The 21,364-nt window shown below is 38.3% G+C and overlaps 1 protein-coding gene across 5 annotated transcripts in view; it reads right to left on the reverse strand.

Moving 5' to 3' along the window:
• Nucleotides 1-661: 661 nt before the first annotated feature.
• EFEMP1 (EGF-like fibulin extracellular matrix protein 1) overlaps nucleotides 662-21,364 on the reverse strand; it is a 61,189-nt gene continuing 40,486 nt past the window's right edge. For all 5 annotated transcript variants that reach the window (XM_007428080.3, XM_025166564.2, XM_025166566.2 and 2 more), the window contains 7 exons: nucleotides 14,770-14,892; nucleotides 13,240-13,359; nucleotides 5,619-5,738; nucleotides 4,639-4,758; nucleotides 3,845-3,968; nucleotides 3,539-3,734; nucleotides 662-2,871 (listed from right to left, as the gene is read on the reverse strand). In XM_007428080.3, the coding sequence (XP_007428142.1) occupies nucleotides 2,713-2,871; nucleotides 3,539-3,734; nucleotides 3,845-3,968; nucleotides 4,639-4,758; nucleotides 5,619-5,738; nucleotides 13,240-13,359; nucleotides 14,770-14,892 (962 nt within the window). In that variant the 3' untranslated portion in view covers nucleotides 662-2,712. The remainder of the gene's footprint in view (nucleotides 2,872-3,538; nucleotides 3,735-3,844; nucleotides 3,969-4,638; nucleotides 4,759-5,618; nucleotides 5,739-13,239; nucleotides 13,360-14,769; nucleotides 14,893-21,364) is intronic.

Consider the following 21,364-nt stretch of genomic DNA (forward strand, 5'->3'; position numbering starts at 1 on the left):
CCTCATCCATGTTAATTGTGATTGTATTAACAATGATGTGCAGGCCTCCATCTTTATTTTTGGATCCACACAGGGAACAAAAGTTGAGAAGTTGCTGAAGGTCAGCAATCATTTGGGATTGCTTCCAGCCCACTAATTAAAATAAATAAATAAATAAATAAATTTAAATTAAATTAAATTAAAATCCCAAGGATCAGAGGGCATTTTGCAGGGCCAAGGAGATGTCTGCAGATGCAGCAGTAGCCATGGACATCATGCTGCCTATCCCTAAAGCTATCACTGATGGGAAACACTTTCATCTGCAACCATGTTGAATTAGAACAATAGTCTGAACTGATTTATGGCTGATTCATATATTTTTGGTTAGTGGAAACAATATTCTATTAGAGAACATTAATGATTCTTTTATTAGCAAATATTTTTGCTAATATTTTTCCAGAGATTTTTCTAATCATGCTTCATATGTATGTATGTATGTATGTATGTATATTGCATTTTACATAAGAGTATGTATTCTACTACTAAACAGCAATTAGACAACAGCTGGTATGAACTTGTGGGTCCCTATGAAATTAACACTGACAAACACCAGCCACCAGTCTGGTTTCTTTGAGCTGCCCTTTAGCTTAAAATAACTTGCAAGACAAAATGAGCCCACTAAAACAGATATGTTCTTTTATTTATTTATTTTTTAAAAAAATGTACATCAAAGAGTTCTTTGTTATGATTTTTAGATAAGAAACAAGAGAAGTCTATACATATTACAAAAGAATGCTTTTAACTCAAGGCCTTATTACATTTTTTTTACTAAATACCATACATTTAGAATCACAAATCTGAGTTATAAAACAGATATATCAGTTGACTAAGACAATGTCATATTGTAGAAAGCTTTATCAAGAGAAGCTAATTCTTGGACCTCAAATTTAAAAATAGAGAAGCAAGTGCCAAAAATGATTTTAAAAAGAAATAACGTAAAAACAGCTGTTTTTTAGATTGGGCGATCTTAGTATACAAACATATATCTACTTCTCCCCACCTCTTTGCTCAGGAACTTGAAAGACTGTTCCCTGTAATAAACAATATACTCATACAAAATGATTTCTCCAAATGATTGTTTTGTTTTGTTTTGGTTGAGAGTCTTATGAATGTTTGGCAAATACTTCTTATGTCCTATTTTTCTTGGAAAAGTTAAAATATTAATGAGTAGTATGTTTAAGTAGAAAAGGTCTGCCCAGTATCTTTTGCTCAGGAAACACCAAGTGCAAACTATTTCCTCCTTATGATATCTATTAATCTTACATCGTATTTTAAAAAACTCCACTATGAGAACAAATAACTCTCTACAGAATTCCTTCTTTTTAAAAACGATCTCTATCAATCCTTATAAGGCACTTTAAAAGGACAACAGCAAGGGATATATCTAATATATATATTACTGTGCTGAAATGTCCTTCGTACTCAGGTTAATATACAGAGAAGTGTCTGTTCCACTACATGGCCCTGAAGGAATACAATACTTCAAGAATCCCCCTCTAGGAACACTATTTTCTCCTATTGGTATGCTTTGCTGTGTTTCACTTACATTGGAGAAATATCTGAATCCTCCACATACGAAGCAGGAGTTTGTCCATATAGCCCAGTCTGTATTTTGACTGTCAACAGCAGGGGTCTTTCCTCGTTTTGCTACTTGAGAGGATTTAAAAGCACAGAATCTAGGACCTTGAGCACTGGAAGGCTGTATGTGTATGTATCACTGACACTGGTGGTTGAATTCAGTAGCTATTCAGTAACTATCAAAATCCCATTGAGCTTACAGTCAGTGGATATTAAAACGGCTCTCTTTGATCTGGGCCACATTGTATGACTCTGAATGTGTTTCAAATAACATATGAAGCTCTTTTTCTTAACAGCTGGGTTATTTTACCCTTTTAAATAGAAAAATACACATATGGATTTATTTCCTCTGTTGAAATAAATGGAGCCATTGCAAGCAAAGGAGTTTTATTGGCATACTGGATTACGATGCCCACTATCTCACTGGATAAAAGTAATATTGAGTTAAATATGTGCACACACATCCTGAATCTCACAACTGAAAACAAGGTTAATTTCCATGCTATTTTGAAAACCTATGAAGGCTTTTTTTATGTTACTGCAATCACATTAACTATATTTGTGGTCTAACCCCACATACTGCAATCACATTAACTATATTTGTAGTCTAACCCCACAACTCAGACTATGATTACTCAATGTATAAAGGGGTATGGATGTGTCAAAAGTCAGACGCTTCCATGAAATTGGAAATTCTGCTGGCTCAGACCCCCATATAGTGTACACAGGTTATTCATGCCCGTGCAGAGTTCTGATCACAGCTTCTACTAATTACACAGAAGCAGGATCAGAGTAAGAATGTAATTCAGCTCACTCCCTCCATGCATTTTTTCAGAAAAGAGGTGCTATGCTATAGGATGGCAATGGCTACAAATTATTGTAAGTAAGACAGAGGTGCAGTTTCTCAACAGAAAGTGACAATGTCCAGGTTATATTGTATAATAGCATGATTACAAGTACTGATTTCTTTAATAAAGTTTCTTTTCCTTTAAAAAAACCACCATGTAAAATCTATAAATAAAATCATAAGTGCTTCATTCAAAAGAAAGCTTCTTTGGTTGCTCTGGGTGCTTGCAAATTACTTAACTTCAGTGATTAAAAGGAGTAAGGTCCCACAATTAGTGTTAACCTCAGTACTGAACTTGACCGATAGTTCATGTTGTTGACCGTCAGCAGCTCCAGGTCGATGATATGTTCTCGTGGACCTGTTACTGGCTTGACCAACACAAGCATTGCACTCACTGGGCTTGTTTGCTGAAAGAAAGAAAGAAAGAAAACTGTTCATGTGCAGCCCGACACGCCCACAAATAATTTTCCAAGATGTGTGCTTATGTGAAATAATTTAGAAAATATGTTTCAGACCTCACACAAGTGTGAGCAGAGCCTCTCTCTCCTACTAATTAAAGCAGTCACATCCTTTTTCAGGTTCAGTGTGTTCCTGCAAAAAGATACCACTGCTTTAAGTCATTTTAATGACTCAAAAATGTGGCTTCTTTAATTAATAGCAGAGAGGTGTTGTGCTTGCATGAGACTTGAAGCATTTCTTCCAAATCACTGTCAGAGTGTACATACTCCTATATGCATGTGTGCATATTCACACATACACATATCCAGTGTATTGTAGTGGTTAAGGTATTAAACTAGGACCACCAAGGGCAGGTTCAAGTCTACCCTCAGCCATGGAAATTCACTGGGTAACTCTGGGTCAGCCCAACATAGGGTGATTGTTCTGCGAAAAAGCATGGTAAGAAGGTGGAACTTGAGTTACATCTTTAGCAGTGATCAGATGACACAATGGGGCAAAAGAGTTCTTCATAATAAAGCTGTTGATTCTAGCCTGTTTAATTTGGCACGTGTTGTACTTGTTGACTTCCAGCCTCAGCCATAAAAGAAACTGCAGAAGAACACACAGAATACTCACTCTAAGAAAGAAGTCTCCATTTTCATTTCCAGATTTAATCCGGAAGGTGTTAATTGTATTGGGGATAATTGTGGTTGCTTGGATTTGGAAAATATCAGATGGCAGAGTCCTCTCTGAGTGGATGCTCATATACTTGTGAACAATGGAGTATGGCAGGTCCCGACAAAGAGGATTAGACACTGGACAAATACAGCGACTGTAAAAGAAAGCACAATGATTGAAAAACATATTCTTTCCATTACAAACTGGTATTCAGTTGGAATTTTCCAAATGATGTTTGCTATGACTGTTGGTAGCTTCCCTTACTTTTCAGATGCAAGCATGTAAGGCTCTTGACAAGGATTTCTTGGGTAACAGCGATAACCACCGTGATAATTAGAACACATCTCATCTTCTCGACATTCATTGCCTACTTCACATTCATTTATATCTATATTAGGAAAGAAAGGGAAAAAAGTTCTAGAATTCTGCTGGTTGCATTCTTTGAGACTGGAGTCATTCATATACTTGAATCTGCAAAATACCTAAGTAGATAGAACTTAATTATTTGCTGCAGTCTGTAAACTATCTTCTTAGCCCCTCTTTTGCACATAGCTTCAGTATGTAGATCATGAGGTTCATATAAAAAGAAAACAGACCTCAGAAATCTAAGGGCTGCCCTATTTCTGACCTACTGTACTCTATCTCAGATATGCAGTGCTCCATTTATTTAAAACCAGGCCTACATACATACATGTGTATGTGTGTGTGTATACAAACACATACTTTTAAATGGGATTCTCCAACTAAACAGTCATATATGGTGGCCAGCCAGATACCTGATTCCTCCTTACTCCTTCCCATCGCAGAGTTTTGTAGTCTTAGGCAGAGAACAAATGAGGTTTTCAATACATAGGCCACTATATGAGATCAGTGGTCTATGTTGGTCTCACATTTTTGCCAGGTCTGGTTTAAACCTGTTACACATCTCTCAGATAAGTAAGATTTATTATATTATAGAGAGAAAATCTTGTGTCAAGCACGAATTTACCATTTGTATGGTTTGATCTTTTAAAAATTGTGTTAATATTAGCATTACATTTGCAGGTATATTAACTTACCTTGACAGTTTCTTCCTCTGACCAACTGGTATCCATCTGGACACACGCAAGAGAATCTTCCTGGCTCATTGACACATTGATATTGGCACAGGAAGTTAGAAGCTCTACATTCATCAACATCTGAAAAACAGAGAAGTTTTCTAAACCAGCTACTGAAGGTTCAGCATCTGCTACTACACTGAAATTGTCCCTTGTCTGCTATTTTGCTACCTGGGCTGCAAGGTACAAATGGTTCTTTCTCCCTCCCCACTTTCTGACAGTTTGGTAGAGGGAAATTGTATCTGCATACAGGAGTGAGATACACCAACAGGAATAGAATCACTACTACCTGCACCACAAGTAGAAAGCAAAAAAAGCTTAAAAAAAAAAAAAGAGCAAGACTTTTGTGAAAGAATCAGCCTTCTAAAAAGCCTGCTTTTTAAGTTACAAAAGTTTGCTAGAGAACATGAGCCTAATACATTGGCCTGGTTTACACAATAAAGCCACAAAGATTGTCCATCTTTGGTGTATAGTGTTGTGGGAGCCCAGCCCACTGTTGGTGGGGAAATCAAGAGTAGAAGTGAACTTTTTTCTACTTGCTTCTAACCCATTTGCTCATGCTATAATTTCTGTGCCATAATTTCTGAGAATTCCCAACTAGGCCATTCCTGGGAATTCTGGAAAATGTAATTTCAACACATCTGGAGGTTTCTGGCTTAGTATTTCCTAGGGGAGAATAGCCCTTCCATGGCCATTGAAATGATAGTATGAGCAAATTGGGTTATAAGACTCCAGCGTGCTTACCTTTGGTTGGGGGTGATAACAGATATTACTGATGATAAAACTAAATAAAGCATTAAAGCTTCTGATTAGGAAGGAGAAGAAACCCCTGATATGGTTTCTTTGCATATTACTAACAGTGAACACGTTCTGTTCAAAAGCCTCCTTCCCATTCTATCCCATGTCATTTGAGAACTTAATCAAGCTGAACAGCTACTCACCATCACAACTGATTCTATCTGGGCTTAACTCAAAGCCTTGATTGCACTGGCATAGGAAAGAACCAACTATATTGTAGCACAGTTGGGCGCAGGGGTTGCCGGTCTCACACTCATTTATGTCTAAGAAGAAAACAAAACAAATGCTGACATTTGGACCTTTTCTTGAACCATTCTGAAGTGCATTCACCAGACACTTTGTATATTGTACATGTTTATTCAATATGAGTCAAGTTAATTTATATGGACGGGGAATTACACCCCAGCTTCCCAAGCTATGGACTATCATTTTTTCCCCTTAGCTTTGCTTCCTTCCGCAGGTTAAGATGGCTGGGTATTTTATGCCTACAAATAGTGGATTATATAATTAGAAGTAAAGTTGAACCAGGTGCCTTATGGATATGAACAGATTCCAGCATGGCACTGGGGGGATTTCCCAGCAGTCTGCTAGACAGTTTCATTGAGTAGTGAACTACTGGCAACAGAAAGTAACCAGGGCTCTTGATATGATTATACATCAGTGGCCTTTCACTGGACCCCAATTTTGTTTGGTTTCTTGGAGATGAAGCAGCAAAAGTGATGCCTAGAGCAACAGTAGAGGAACCCAAAAACCTGACTGAGCATCGGTACAAGTCCACGCTCAGGCCTACCCTGTGGTTAGAAGGGAGGCAAATGCTTTTCATTTTCCTCCCTTATTGTGGTGGTGGGGTGTTGGCTAGCAGCCTTGTTAGGATTGTGAGCTCCCTTCTTAGGAAAAATGAACAAGCAGACTTTCTGCCTAGCCCCTGTCACCAGTTTGCCCAGCATTTAGCTGAAAGAATCACCCAGATTTGCTCTAGTCTGAACATTTCTGGGGCACGATTTTTATGGAGACTGTCAATCCCACTAAGTAAACCACATCTGGAAATCAACGCCACAGGAAGGCTAAAACTGGTTTTATTGAGATTGGATATAGTAACAGAATCTTGTAAAGTCTGATTGTGCTGTACCACCTCCTCCTTATACATCAGTGAATTAGGGAGGCATCTGCCTTAGCTGCTTCCAAATGTTATGTTGTTTTTAACTTAAAAATGTTTCAGTCCCTTTTGCCTAGGTAATGGTTCTTGCATATTTCTGCCAAAGTCTTCTTCCTTACTCTCTACAGAGACTGGGATGTCATCTGTGACATCCTCAGGATGTCAGCTGAGACTCCTTTTGGCCTGTAGGCTCTGATGAAATGGCTAAGACACCATCTAGTATGTCTTGTGCTATCTGCAGCTATATTTATGCCTAATCTGGATCCTGTAGGGGACAGGAGGAAACATGACTTGCTGGATACCTCAATACCTCAATACAGGAGGGGATGGTGCTTGCAGTATGAGAGAAGCTCATGTCCCTCCCTTTAGAGGCCCTCACTGGATACAGCCAATTTGGATAATTAAGATCCAGGCTCCAACCTTACCTTTTTGGGAAAAGTTATTGAGATGGTGGTGGGGAGGCAGCCTACAGGGAACTATAGTAGAAGAGGATTAGCTGGATCGGTTTTAGTTAGATGAGGCCTCAGCATGAAATGGAAATGGCACTGGTCACACTAAGGTCAATCTTTGTTGGGATTTAGATGCAGGCAGTGTTCCTCTTCTATTTCTTCTGGATTTTCAGTGGCATTGATACTACTGACCATGGTATCCTTCTTCACCACTTGCCAGTGTTGGGGATTGGAGGAAGTGATTTGCAATGGTTCTATTCTTTCCTTAGTGGGTGATTTCACTCAGTGGTGATAGAGGAGAAAAGGTCAGCCACATGGCTTCTCACTTGGTCATCTCCCCTGTTGTTTAATATCCACATGAAGCTGCTGTGGGAGGTCATAAATCAGATTGGGTATTGGTGTAGTGGTTAAGGCAACAGGCTAGAAACGAGGAGGTCATGAGTTCTAGTCCTGCCTTAGGCACAAAGCCCTGGATGACTTTGGGCCAATCACTCACTCTCAGCCCCAGGAAAAAGGCAATGGCAAACCACTTCTGAAATCTTGCTAAGAAAACTGCAGGAACTTGTCTAGGCAGCCACCAGGAGTCAACATTGAAGGCATTCACACAAAAAAGCCACTACTCTGGGCTGAGCTGGTGATCTGTCCCAGTGTCTGGAGGTTGCTAGGAACTGGATGGGATGAAACAGACTGAAGTTGAACCCAAGCAAGGTGAAGTTGTTATTTGCCTAATCAAGCTCCCAATTAGCTCTGGTGTTGTCTCTTGAGGGGGAGGCACTAACATGAGGAAATGGATCTGTGACTTGGGGGTCCTCCTAGACTTGTAACTACTACTGGATAGGCAGTTGGAGGTTGTGGTCTGGAAGGTGTTTGCCAAGCTCTGGCTGGGCACCAGTTACAGCCCTTACTGGAGTATGAAGACCTTGCAACAGTAACTCAAGCTCTCATCATCACAGGCTTAGACTACTGCAATATGAAGTTGAAGTCCACTAGAAGTTACAATTGATCCAAATGGAGAAGCTTGCTTGATGGGAGATATTAATTACTCTGCAGTGGTTGCCAATAGGCTTTTGAGTGCAATTCAAAGTGTTGGTTTTGACCTATAAAGCCTTAGCAAGGTACCTTCAGGACTGCCTTCTTCAACCAGAATCAACCTTTTCAGTGCAATCATAATGGGAAAACATCTTAACAATTTCACACTTTGGTGAACTAAAGCTTTCATGAAACTAGTTAATGATGCTTTTCACTCATTTGTTATGGATCAGTCTTCTTAAAAATCAGGTTAGCCTCAAGTGTGGTGGCCTTCCAAAAAGTGGTAAAGACTGACCTGTTCCACAGAGCCTTTTGAGCCAAATGGCATCTTGCATGTAGCTACTGAAGTGCTACTGAGGTGTTATTACAGTAGTATCAATGAAAAATCACGTACAGAATATTTCATAATGTTAGGTAGGTAGTTAGTTAATCAGAGTGTTATGGTGGATTTTCATTGCTAGGTTTAGTTGTTTTTTTAATGTTCGTTATTTATTGTGGATATTTTATTTATACTTATGCAATCATGGACATTTTGTTGTTTTTATTTTAAGTTGTATTTTGTATATTTTTTGTTTATACTATGGATTTGTGCACACATACCCAGTAAGTAAGTAAATAAGTAACACAGCAGTCATTGGAATTCTTTTGTGATGGCTTAGTTTTTCTACAGTGGTTTTTGTATCCTTATGTGTCTGTTTATCTCCTTCAGTCTAGCTTGCCAAGGAAAACCCTGACTGTATGACAAAAACACAACCAAAGCCAGTTTTACCCCATGGATGCCCCTGCTTCTATATTCGAGCTAGGCTCTCTAATCTAAAGACTATTTTGCAAACCAACATACAGGAAAATTATTTTCAGACATGCTCAACTCTTCCACTGAAATGTACGAGACTAAAATACTCAGGCTTGACTGTGTTAGAAGAAAATGCATAAAATGAGACTTTATGCAAAATTATGCCAATTACCACATCTGAGTATTTTGTGTATCTGATCTAAGTTTTCAAATTACATTTCTGCAAACAACAACATAGTGGACAAATAGAATGTGTGAATGCCAAGTCTAGCCTTCTGAAAACTGCAACTCTTGCAGATACCATGTAATAAAAGGCAGCATTGAAACCTGAAAGGTAGGACTGAGCCAAAGGACACTCTGCAGTTTCATGGATCCATTTTGTGCATTTGGGGAAGATAAGGCAGATTTTGAGGATGAGGAAGCACAAATGCTATCGTTTCTGCTCATACTTTGAGCTGATGGCCTTCCAAGAATGTTCTGAAATGAGACTTTTTTGGGATATAGCATTCTGAATACTTTTCATGAAAAATAAAATGGCAGTCTTCTGCTAAATGGAAGCCTCAGGAGTGCTGGTATCATCTTCCCCAATTTCACCCAAAGGTCTCTATGAGATATGGCATAGCCACAAAATTGGGAACTCAAAAATTCATATAATCCTGTCCCATTTTCTGAGATTTACTAAGATTATTGTGAAACTTGAGGGCTAGAAATTGGCCCTAATCACTTTTTTAATTTTAAGCTTGATTTGGTTTTTGTAATTAATTGCTATCTCAATTAATAAAGTCAAAATGTTAATTAAACTAATTAATGTAATTGTTATTTTAATAGTGGTGACTTAGCCGTAATGTTGTTTTAAGTGTTTAACATATTTGGATTTGTGGCCTAGAACATGTTCTTGGCTAGTGGAGAGGATTCTAATAAAAATTAAGTACCTGCTGTCTTTGCCAAACAACCATATAATTTCAAAACCATAAGAATGCAGTAATAAATCTGCTTCTCAATTTATGTATATTCATTAGAAGATTTGAATGATCCCTGATATACATAGATTTTATAGTTACATGGGCACATTTTAGAAATCAAGTCTACTTTTTCACTAACATGATGGTATGGTCTCTTTCTGTGTACAATTTTTTTTTTTTTGGCAACATCCCCATCCTTGGTATATATAATAAAGTTAATGTATACATATGGTTTATAGACAGTTCATAAACAGGAATAAGTTAAGAAAAAAAAATTCCCTGTAATTTCCTTCCCTTCTGTTTCATACTTCTTAATAATAGTAGATAGTAAAGAACAGCTGCAAGACACTATATTTTGCAGTTGATGGAGGACTATACATTGTTTCTGGTATTTTACTGCTATTTTATTGGAGAAATACGCAAGACATTCTTAGATAAAGTTTGTAAGTCTTTTGAGAGCCCTGTTTTGCAGGGTTAAATTTTATTTTTAACAAAGCAAGGTTAGATTTCATAATTAACGCAGGTTTCTTCCTTAGATGATGAACCATTCAGCAAGTGAGGCAGTAAGAATTAAATACTTTATTAGTGACTAAATACATGTTATAAGGAAAAACTCACCAATACATAGTAATAACAATGGAACTATTGATATAGAACTGATCCATAGCTGATTAATTCAAGTATATGATTACTTAGGTTCATATAGAAAAGATGAAGAGTTAATAGCTACAGCCATTCATCTGATAGCTTTTTGATTCTATTTCTTGCTCACTCTATTGTATGACAGAGATATGTTTACTAAAGTAATTTTTTATACATAGGAATTAAAATTTTTATATCCCAATTTTTTTTTCTCCAAGAAGGTCAGTGCTATGCTTTGCAGCAAAATATGAGTGTCTTTCCGAATGAATTTAAAATGCTTAGTGTAAGAATAGGAGTCTCAGTGAAAAATACCAATACTTTGATCACATAAAAGAAACCGATCTTTCCCTTGTCTAGTACTGTATGATTTGTATCTTTTAGATAGCAAGAGCCTGTTGTTTAATTTCTGAAAATTCACTGCATTATAAAACTATATTTTAGCTGACAACTATCTTTGGCTACCTAAATGTTAAGTATTATGTTGCTTAGTGATATTTTCTTTAAAATAATTTTAAGTGTTGGCATTTCCATTGAGTATTCCTAGTTTTAGTTTGTAAACTCCTGGGTCAGATCAAAAATGAAGTAAAAAGTAAAACACAAAACCTTGATGCTTATTTGTGCATTGGAAAAATTTTAACCCACCAAGACTGTCAAGGCAAAAAGCAACAATTAAAAATAAAACCAATTAAAATCAATAATGCAAACAGAACAATGATGAGTGGAAACCTTCCAGAAGCCAAGATAAAGCATAAAGCATATTAATGATTGAAAACCTGAATGATGAACAGTATTCAGAGTCCATTTACATAGGTCAAGAATTTTAAGCTAATGGACCTGGGCAGACAATATGACACAGGAAACTGAATTATACCAGGTTACCAGCCCACAAGTGCCTGCTCAGATTGCCAGTGACTTTCCAGGGCCTGGGTAGAGCTCTTCCACCAGATTACCTTATCCTGTTAAGTGGAGATCCCAGAAACTGAACATGGAACCTTCTGCACACAAAGCAGGGGCTCTATCACAGAGCTATTCAAGTCTGTTCAGAAATGACCTCTGGTAACAGACCACTCATTCAACAGAACCAAATTAATAATTCACTCACATCAAATTTCTTAGCACAGAGTTCTCGGGACAGAAATAACTTAAAATTTAATGTATCAAAATTTGCCCTTTTATTTTTATTCAATTTTCATTAAAGACGCAACATTTAATCAATGCATCACTTAGAGGGGTTTCAGTTGGACTAGAAAATTACTTCTGCTTAAATGAAGATCTTGTTCAAAAATATATATTATTTAACATTAGTGCTTATAAATACTTAGATGAACACTATCTTTCTGTGAAAGTCTCCCTAGTCATGCCCTGGGATTTCAATTGCAATACTTGGCCTTATAAAGTGTGGGACTTGAAATCCAAGTATCTGAATAGTACTGGGATGGAAAAAGCTTTTCTAAAACAATACATGTTATTCAGATACAAAGAAAGCAACTCCTTTCTACAGATATATTGTTTTTACCCATATGCAAAGTTGTATTACATCCAACAATGAGCTATATGTGTTTATATCCATTATGCCCAATCATAAATAATTCCCAGTGTTTGACCCTCACCAATAAGCTTTTTCAAAGAAGCTAAATGTTTGTTCCATGTCAGAGACCTATGATATGACATGGAGCTTCCTAAATTTCCTGAATTTGCTGATACGTGAGGGCAACTCCTACCTTCTAAAGTAGCCCATTGAAAGGAAAAAGGGCAATTTACGATTTAAGATTAAGCTGAGACAACTGCTCGAGCTAAATCTCATTTTAAAGTGGGAAAAATGTCCTGCTGCTCAGTTTTATTTTCACTGGCAGTCCTTCTTAAATAATCAAAACAAAGTTTTAGCTCTGGGATCATTCTGGACGGCTAGAGAGAGATGCAGGAGGTAATCACACAAGTCTGCCTGGGTGTTTTGTGGCTGAGCAACCCCATCGTGTTTGCCATTTTATTTATTCATTTAAAAGATTTATATGGCCATCCATCTCTAACCATGCTGGACGGCTCACAACAAGAATGGGCAAGCCATTCCCTCATTTTCTGTAAATGCCCACCAAGAGAGTCTCAACCTTTCCAATGTACCCACCAGCCTCCAAATACTGGAGACCTCTGGTTAGCTTTTTCAAAGAGAATTCCATGAAGTCTCTGGGAAAGTTAACCTTACAGCACTACTCTGGGTGGAGAGACGAGGGGAGAGATTTTAGCAACTGCTTCTATAATTCTATAACAACTCTTTGATTAATTCCCTAAAAATTCACAACAAAATCAATTAAAATGTCTTTAACTGGAATATATTTGAAAGTAGGTGAAATAACAAACGCATCATACACCCAAAGCCAGGGTCAGAGCAATATTTTAACACAAACATAAATTTAACAGTCCACATTAATGAAAAGGCTAAATTATATCTAAATCACTGCTATTGATATAGGGCATCTTTTTTTAATATTATTATTCTATAAAAGAACAAAAATAGGAATCACATACAGAAGTATTTTGATGACTGCATTTCTTGAAGTGACAGCTCATTTTACATATGACAAATGCCATAAATGGCTACTTGTTATCAGTCTAATCTCTCTACTGAATTGGATTCCATGCATTTTCCATTTATTTGACCAGAATATATGACAGTAAGTACAACTTTGTAAATCTAAATGTGACAATTTCTACAGAAATGTCCTGAAGAGTGCTTACCTGCACATGTGCGGTTGTCAGTTGTTAACTGAAAGCCAGCGTTACATTGGCAGTAGTAGGAACCAGGACTGTTCACACACCGATGGTGGCAAAAGGAAGGGATCATGCATTCATCAATGTCTATATCACCATTAGAAGAGAAGAATTTTAAAAATAATTTAAAAAATGCAGTTATGAAAAATGAACTGCCATCACTATCTTAATATCATAGGAATGTTGTACACATGAAGCTTATTAGCATCAATACCTGCAAACTTCCTCTTTGGTGCCCATCAGTTTCCTGTCTCTATTATTTTCTTTTACATTTTTTTAATTAAACCAAAATTAAATAGGAAAGTAGCATACTGCAAAGAAAAGTATCAATGTCCATCACCATCTTTAGTTTTAAGAATACCTTTGGCATTCTTAGTAGGAGACTGTAATTTCCATATACCCATAAAAAAATTATAACAGCCAAAAACTGATATGGAATAGCAGTGTGGTAGTGGTGGCTAGAGAGGGTGGCAAGGAACTTTTTTTAAAAAAAACCTTTATTATTTTTCTAAATAACTCAAGGTGGCGAACATACCTAATACTCCTTCCTCCTCCTATTTTCCCCACAACAACAATCCTGTGAGGTGAGTAACTGGCCCAAAGTCACCCAGACGACTGTCATGCCTAAGGCGGGACTAGAACTCGCAGTCTCCTGCTTTCTAGCTTGGTGCCTTAACCACTAGACCAAACTGGCTCTCCTTTCCCACCAGTAGGCCTTCCTATAGCAGTCCTTTGGGGCCTAGATCTTAGATCATTCTGTAAATCTAAGTCAAAAGTCACTGTTTCAGCTCTGACTGGGTTCTCTCGAAACCCATCAAGTTCAGATATTGATAGGAAAAGTCATAAGATTTAAAACCCAAAATTAAAATTATCCCAAAAAGTCAAAGAGGCCAGAGAGCTACTGTACAAAATATTTGAAATACGTGTTTTGCAATGTGTGAGAGAGCATGCAGAGCACCTATTTTTGAATTGTTAAAGCAGCTATGTCTGTCATTTGCAAAGTCCGTGCACTGGTTTGGGAGCTATTCTCAGCAGAACGGTCTATGCATGCTGAAGCATGCAGTAGCTGTGCATGCATAAACACGTGGAGACCAAGTGACTGCTTTCATTATTTGAAAATAAGTGCTTATACATGCTTCCACATGTTGAACTTACTTCTTTCAAATGTTTTTAATGCACAGTCCTCTTACAAGTTTCCATCTTAAACCTTGTAGCAGCTTTTTCCAACAACCTGTACTTCAGGTGTGGTAACTACAACTTTCATCATCCCCATCAAGGCAACCACACTGCTGGCTGGAGATGACGATCTGTAGTCTAATAGCAGATGTGTTATTTCCACATGCATCTCCATTTATTTATTTATTTAACTGCAAAAACTTATGTGGCCACCTGTTATACATGATAATCCTAGGCAGCTAACAGCAACATTCCATAAAAACAAAAAATAAATATAAACCCCCAGACCCCACAAAAGACACTTTGCAGTGCAATACTTACCAATGCACTGTTCTCCCCGCTTTTGATACCCAACTCGACACTGGCAGGTGAACGATCCTCTTAAGTTGACACAGACCTGATCTGACCTACAGGTGTGGGCGCCAGTGGTACATTCATCAATATCTTTTAAAAAGAAGGAAATAAAACAATATGATTATGGACTTTGGAAAGACCACCATAATTTTTCTATTTTTCTTCAAAACATGAAGATGGTACTATCTGATTTTCAAGGTCTGGTTCCAATGTTAGTGGAACTGCATGACAGCTGCTCCTCTGCCACTGGACTATAAATAATAATGCTTGAACGAACACTGGGATTTTTACTTCTAGTTTGTCCAAATGTTGTAAGTGCCATATGAAAACTAGTTAGGAAGAAATTGTAACTAGGCCCCTGCAGCCCTCAATAAGTCATGTCTCAGTCTATTCCTGTGCCCATGGCATTGCCAGTTCTCTTGCGGTCTTTGTCACCTTCAAATGTAATACAGATCATTTTCATAGGCAGAGGCTCTACAAAGATTTCTTGGGGTAATGACTTGCCTGCGCTTTGCTTGCCAAGTTATTGTTTTTTTTATTACAGATGTTTCAAAGTAGCTAAAAAGACCCGCATAAAACAAAATGGTGTATATGGAATCTACCTGAAATAATAACTATCTATCTCAATGAAACAAAGCAAAAACAAAACAGCCTAAGCAATTTTATTCGGATCACAGTAATCAAGGGAAGTAGGACTCTGGATCTCATTTGATAGACGTGGCTGATTTTCTCTGCCGTCCTACCTGAACACACAAACACAGTGCCTGCTCTGTTTATAATCCAACGTGTTCAGGTTTGGGAGAAAGGAGGCATAGTAGCATCCTTGGTTTTATTCTCCCAGACAGATCAATGTTTGAAGAGGGCTATGGAAATGGACAAAATGCAACTATCCCCTGAAAGTGTAGGCAGTTTTGTTGGATTAATGAAGTATTTTAGAGATTCATCCCTCCTTTGGAGTAATGTCACTTTAACTGATTAAAACTTTTTTCTTCTGTTTTCTCCGTATAGCAGACTGTATCTCTGTAGTGGGTTGGTATGTGATTTCCCAGATTTATGCCTCCTATAATTTAATGCAGTGCCGTGATATGACTTCCTTCTGGCATTCAACACCAACTGGAAGTTTCTAAGCTGAATAAACAAATTCCTTAAAACTAGTTTACAAATCCCAGTTGAACTCTTTGTATTTGTTCAGGACCTGGGGACCAGTGGCAGATTCCGGGTGGAGCCATGGAAAAGAAAAAATGGATTCTTTCTCATGCAAAATGAAAACAATGTTGACCACAAGACTCAAATCACAAATTGAACTGTTTTGACCTTATTCTTTAAACTTGCTCCCCCCTCCATGCTCTCACTTCAAATACCCAAATATTTTCCAACATGCTTCCTTTCTAACTGACAGCTTGATATAAATTTTCTTCCGACCTGCCTTGGTCTTTGAACTGATAGCTGTTATCAGTTCTTAAAAGCTGGTGTACTGCTAAAACAAAATACAAAGATGACAGACAGGGGGAATGCAGAATTTTTATTAACTTGCAAAATGCCTGTCATATATCAGATGGGTTGAGTGTGTGAGATAAAAAGTGGGGGAAAGGGGGAGAGACTGCATAGTGCAAGCAAGCACTATATCAGTATGTGTCCATGTATGAATACGGTTGGGGGGAGAGAAGAGCTTGCATTTTGAAAAGACCTATGTAGTACATATTAGTGTGTGTGCACATGCATGTAATCCACAGCAGGGTCCCTGTGGGTAAGATGTGGGGCACCAAGAATTAGGGATGGATAACAAATTGCATCTCACTTAATGCAGTTAAGTGGCAAGAAAAATATAAGGTTCTGCACTTGAGTTGGAAAAAGCCTGGAGTCGCTCTGCAGTGAGATGAGTGGTGACAAATTTGAAATAAATAAATAAATAAAAACCAAATGTACAACTACAAGATAGGCAGTACCTGGCTCAGCAGAAGTGAGAAGGATCTGGGTGCCCTGATAGATTACAAATTAAGCATGAATCAGTAATCTACTGCCAAAAGAGCCAACACAATTTTGGGCTGCATCAACTATGCTGCACTGGTCAGACCACACCTGGAATACTGTGTCCAGTGCTGGTTACTGTAATACAAGAATGATGTCAAGGAACTAGACAGAGTGCAGGTAAGATCGACCAAGATCCTGAGGGATTTGGAGATTAAATCCTATGAAGAATGATTAAAAGAACTGGGTCGGTTTTATTTAAAGGAGAGAAAGCTAAGGGGAAACATAATAGTCTTCCAATACTTGTAGGGCTGTCACAGGGAAGAGGGTGTGGATTTATTTTCTGTAGTGGCCAAGGATATGACAAAACCAATGGGTGGAAGCTTTAGAGGGGGAGATCCAAATTCAAAATAAGGCGGAATGTCCCCACTGTGGGAGCTATTAAGCAACGGGACAGGTTGCTTCCTGGAATTGTGGGTGCTCCATCATCCACAAGTTTCCAAGCAAAGGTTGGACAGCCATTTGTCTGGAATGATAGGAGGATTCCTGCCCTGGGCAGGGGGTTGGACTGGAAGGGCTCCAAGGTCTCTTCTTTGAAATTTTTCTCTTACTGCTACATGCAAATTTTGCCCAGCAAGAAAGGCAAAGTACTGGAGTACATCTTGCCCTTAGGGAACGCAGCCCAAATGAACCAAGCAAACATTGCACTGAACATCTCTCTTGGGACGGAATGCAGGCGACAGGACTATTCAAAAATCAAGGACAATCAAAGACTAAGGATCTCTCTAATCTTTAAGCCAAATGGCAGAAGATGAGGTAACGGCAGCTTTTCCTGTTCCTTCTTATTCCTGCCATCCACTTCTTCCTCTGGCTGCTACGTGGCACCCAGATTGGTTTGCAAGTCACTTATAACACTCGGGGGAGGGGAAAGGACAGTGAACCTGCGAAGAAATCAGCAACAGAAACCATGGGTGACACCTGCTTCCCACTGTCAAGAGATTTCAAGTTATGGTATACTTCAAAAAGATGTAATATGTAGAGAGCTTTAAAAGGTGATTAGGGAAATTCATATAAGATAAGTCATGGTGGCTGTATTCATCTTCAGCATTAAAGCAGCATACCTCTCAATACCAGTTGTTGGAGAAAATGAACAGGAGAGCAGTCTTCTACTAATAACCTGCTTGGGGGTTTCCCAGAGAGATCTCACTGGCTACTATGGAAACACAATGCTGAACTAGATAGGTTTGGGGCCTGATCCAGGAGGTACTTTCTGATACTGTGTTACATTCTTATGACATAGCTGGGTTTGTGAAGCGTTTATTACAGATGCTCCCGTAGCATAAGGGGTTGTCTGTTCACTGCCTCAGGGTTAATTTGACTTTACATTGGCTAAATGGAGCCTTCACCCTGTCAGGCATGGTCTGCACATGGAACAGAAAGATGTTATGAAATGGACATGCAGCCTCATGCTGTAGGTGAAGGAGTGTGTGTGTTGATTTCTGAGAGTTCCCTCTGTGGTAAAACTTCCTGCATGTAAAGACAACAATGAAACTACAAGGATTAAAGTTCTTTTTGTGTGTGTGGGAGGGGGGGGGGGAGGCAGAGGCTGCTTTCAAGTCAGTGTTGATTCCAGGCAACTGCCTGAACTAGTCCCTGCAGTTTTCTTGGTCAGATTTCAGAAGTGGCTTGCCATTGCCTGCTTCCTAGGGCTGAGAGAAAATGACTGGCCCAAGGTCACCCAGCTGGCTTCATATCTAAGGTGGGTCTAGAACTCAAGGTCTCCCGGTTTGTAGCCTGGTGCCTTACACCACAATACCAAACTAGCTCTTATTAAAGTTCTAGCATAGCCTATTTCCTGCTATTATGCTTGATTTTTAAGCAGCACAAATGTTTTTATATAGGAGAACATTAAAAATGACAACACAGTAGTGATTTCTCATCTGCTGCCTACAGTAACGTTTTATAATTCACTCAGAAGTCTAGTACTTGTTCCACTGCATGTATATATCGTGGTCTCTGTGTGTGTGTGAGAGTGAAACAGATGAGAATGACCAGCATGTTAACATGAGAAAAGGAGAAAGGTTAGTGAAGAGGCCTTCCTCTTTCTGTCACCCTGCCCCTCTCTCACACACAAACTTCTTTCTGCTTTCACGCCACCCTGTCTTTCTGAATCATCTGTTTTTGCAAATATAAGGAAATAAAACTTCACACAACGCATTTGTTCCTAAGCAACAGCTGCACATGTTCTTTGCTTCCCCTCCTGCTCAGCTTTGGCAGAAAAATCCAAATGGAGAAACACTACAAAGAGAGAAAGAAGAAATAAAAGGATGGAGAAACAACATTAGAAGGACAGAAGAAAATGCCTGCCAGCTATTTGTGGTGGGGCTTGGCCCTCTTTTCCTTCAACCCCTTTAAAATGGTCTGTTGAAAGCACTCATTCACAACCATGAATATTTCCATTTTCCATAAATCACATTCAATCTCAAAACAATTTCTCAAGGCAGATGACATTTATTTTATTGTACTGTCTTGTGAAGCATTTGCTCTACTGTTCAGTCAAAATGCTTTCAAAACTCATAAATTCAAAGAAACAATCTGACAGTAAAAAAAGGGAAATCAGTACCATTCAGAGCAGTAAAAATAACATTAACTATCAGCCAGATGCCTCATAAAAATGATATTTTAAATAGCCTTCCTAAATGAGGTAAAAGAAACTAACCAAAAGAGTTGTGTGTCTCCTAACTTGGGTGATTTCCAGATGGTTAGATTTCAACTGAGAGCCAGTTTGGTGTAGTAGATAAGGCATCAGGCTAGAAACTGGAAGACTGTGAGATCTAGTCCCGCCTTAGGCAAAAAGCCAGCTGGGTGACCTTGAGCCAGTCTCTCTCTCAGCCCTAGGAAGAAGGCAATGGCAAACCACTTCTGAAATCTTATCCAGGCAGTCGCCAGGAGTCTACACTGATTTGAAGGCACACACACATAAAGGGAGCAGGGTTATGAGGAGCAAAGTGCAAGAGGTGTGTATGTGTGTGTGTTACAAGCACCATGCTGTAACAAAAAGAAAAGATAGTGCAGCATGACTGCACTAAGAGGGAGCAAAAGAGCACTGATAGTGTTTTACAAGCTGCAGCAGTTTAAGAGAAACTGATTTCAGGCCAGGCAAAACTCTTCCTTTTCTTGACTTCAGTGAATGACAGTGACTATACCCAAAGTGAAACTCAGATTTCAGGATTGTGTACAAGTAAGCGAGCTCATCCTTCCCATTAAAAATATGATTTAAAATTATAATGAGTTTTGGTTTTGCTAATTTCCAATGAAATATTGGATAAAGTTGTAAGGTTCTACAATGTTTTTTTGACATATGGATTAAAAATTAAGATGGTATATTTATTTCTTGCCTAATCCTCATTCAAATGAAATAATTCATTTCATTTATTGTGGGGGTCATTTAGGGGTCACATATTGCAGCATTTGAGAGCCCCTTCCTCAAGCCTTTCTTATGAAAGAGGAGATATCATGGCAGTACTGCCGTATAAAAAATCTCAAATGTTCAGAAAGGAAAGAGAAATAAGAATAGAAGCATTTGAAGATTATATGTTGTGTTGTAGCATTTTCAGAGTACATTTCAAGTTGTGGAATTCCCTGAGAAGGGAGGCCAGGTTACTTCCATCACTGTTATTCTTCTCCTGGCAGGCAAACTTGTTTTTTTTTTCAGGCAGGCCTTTGTCATAAAAGCTGATTTAATTATTGAGTTTTATGGGTGGTGCCTGTATGTTATTAATGTATAATTTAATGGTACTTTTAACAATGTTTTTAATTGTCCTTTATTTACTGTTATTACTATTAGCTGCTTTAAGTGTAAAGGTAAGATGTAAATCAACACCCATTGTATCATGAATTCTTATAATAATTTTGTAAGGCAAACAAATATGTTTATCCACCTGGGCAATGCTGTCATGACAAATGCTTATCTAAGACTTGACCTCTAACCATTGAATCAAGTGATGATGTGGCCAAGGTAAATCTGATTCTACAATTTCCTAGTCTAGAGATTCGGAAACAGCTAAGAATTTTTTCCCCCCCACAAAGGCTAAATATCCCATAGAAGAATTAACTGGGACTAAAGCTACAAATGGTAGGAGTCAGAGCCAATAGTAGGTAGACCAAAACGGGATGCAAGAAGTGAGCTACCACTAGACCTGGAGAAAAAAAAATCCTCTCCCCACACAAAATGAAAATAAATACATTGCTAACTTCTGTCTGACATTTTTTCAGTAGATATTGTATACATTTGTTTGGTGATGTGCCCCCAAAATTGGTTGCTATGAAGAAAAGGTTCCTGGACACAAACCCCTCATTCCTCTCTTGTATTTAAAAGACCCTGAAGGTGAAAGATAGTGGGCAGGCAGCCATATATTTTCCCCAATGATTTTAACCATGGTTGTTAGATATTATGGTAGCTGGATTGAGGAGAGAGGTAAATAAAGATGCTGAAACTCAGGATGAAGCGGAGGGAGGAAAGAATAATGGGTGGCTTGAGCAGGGAGCATGGAGTACTCTGGAACAGAGTAAATAAATTGTCTTAGTACTCAGA

The sequence above is a fragment of the Python bivittatus genome, unplaced genomic scaffold (assembly GCF_059951505.1).
Source record: "Python bivittatus isolate LINGU-HERP-01145 unplaced genomic scaffold, Pbiv_v1 ctg000020_np1212, whole genome shotgun sequence".
NCBI classification, from domain to species: Eukaryota; Metazoa; Chordata; class Lepidosauria; order Squamata; family Pythonidae; genus Python; species Python bivittatus.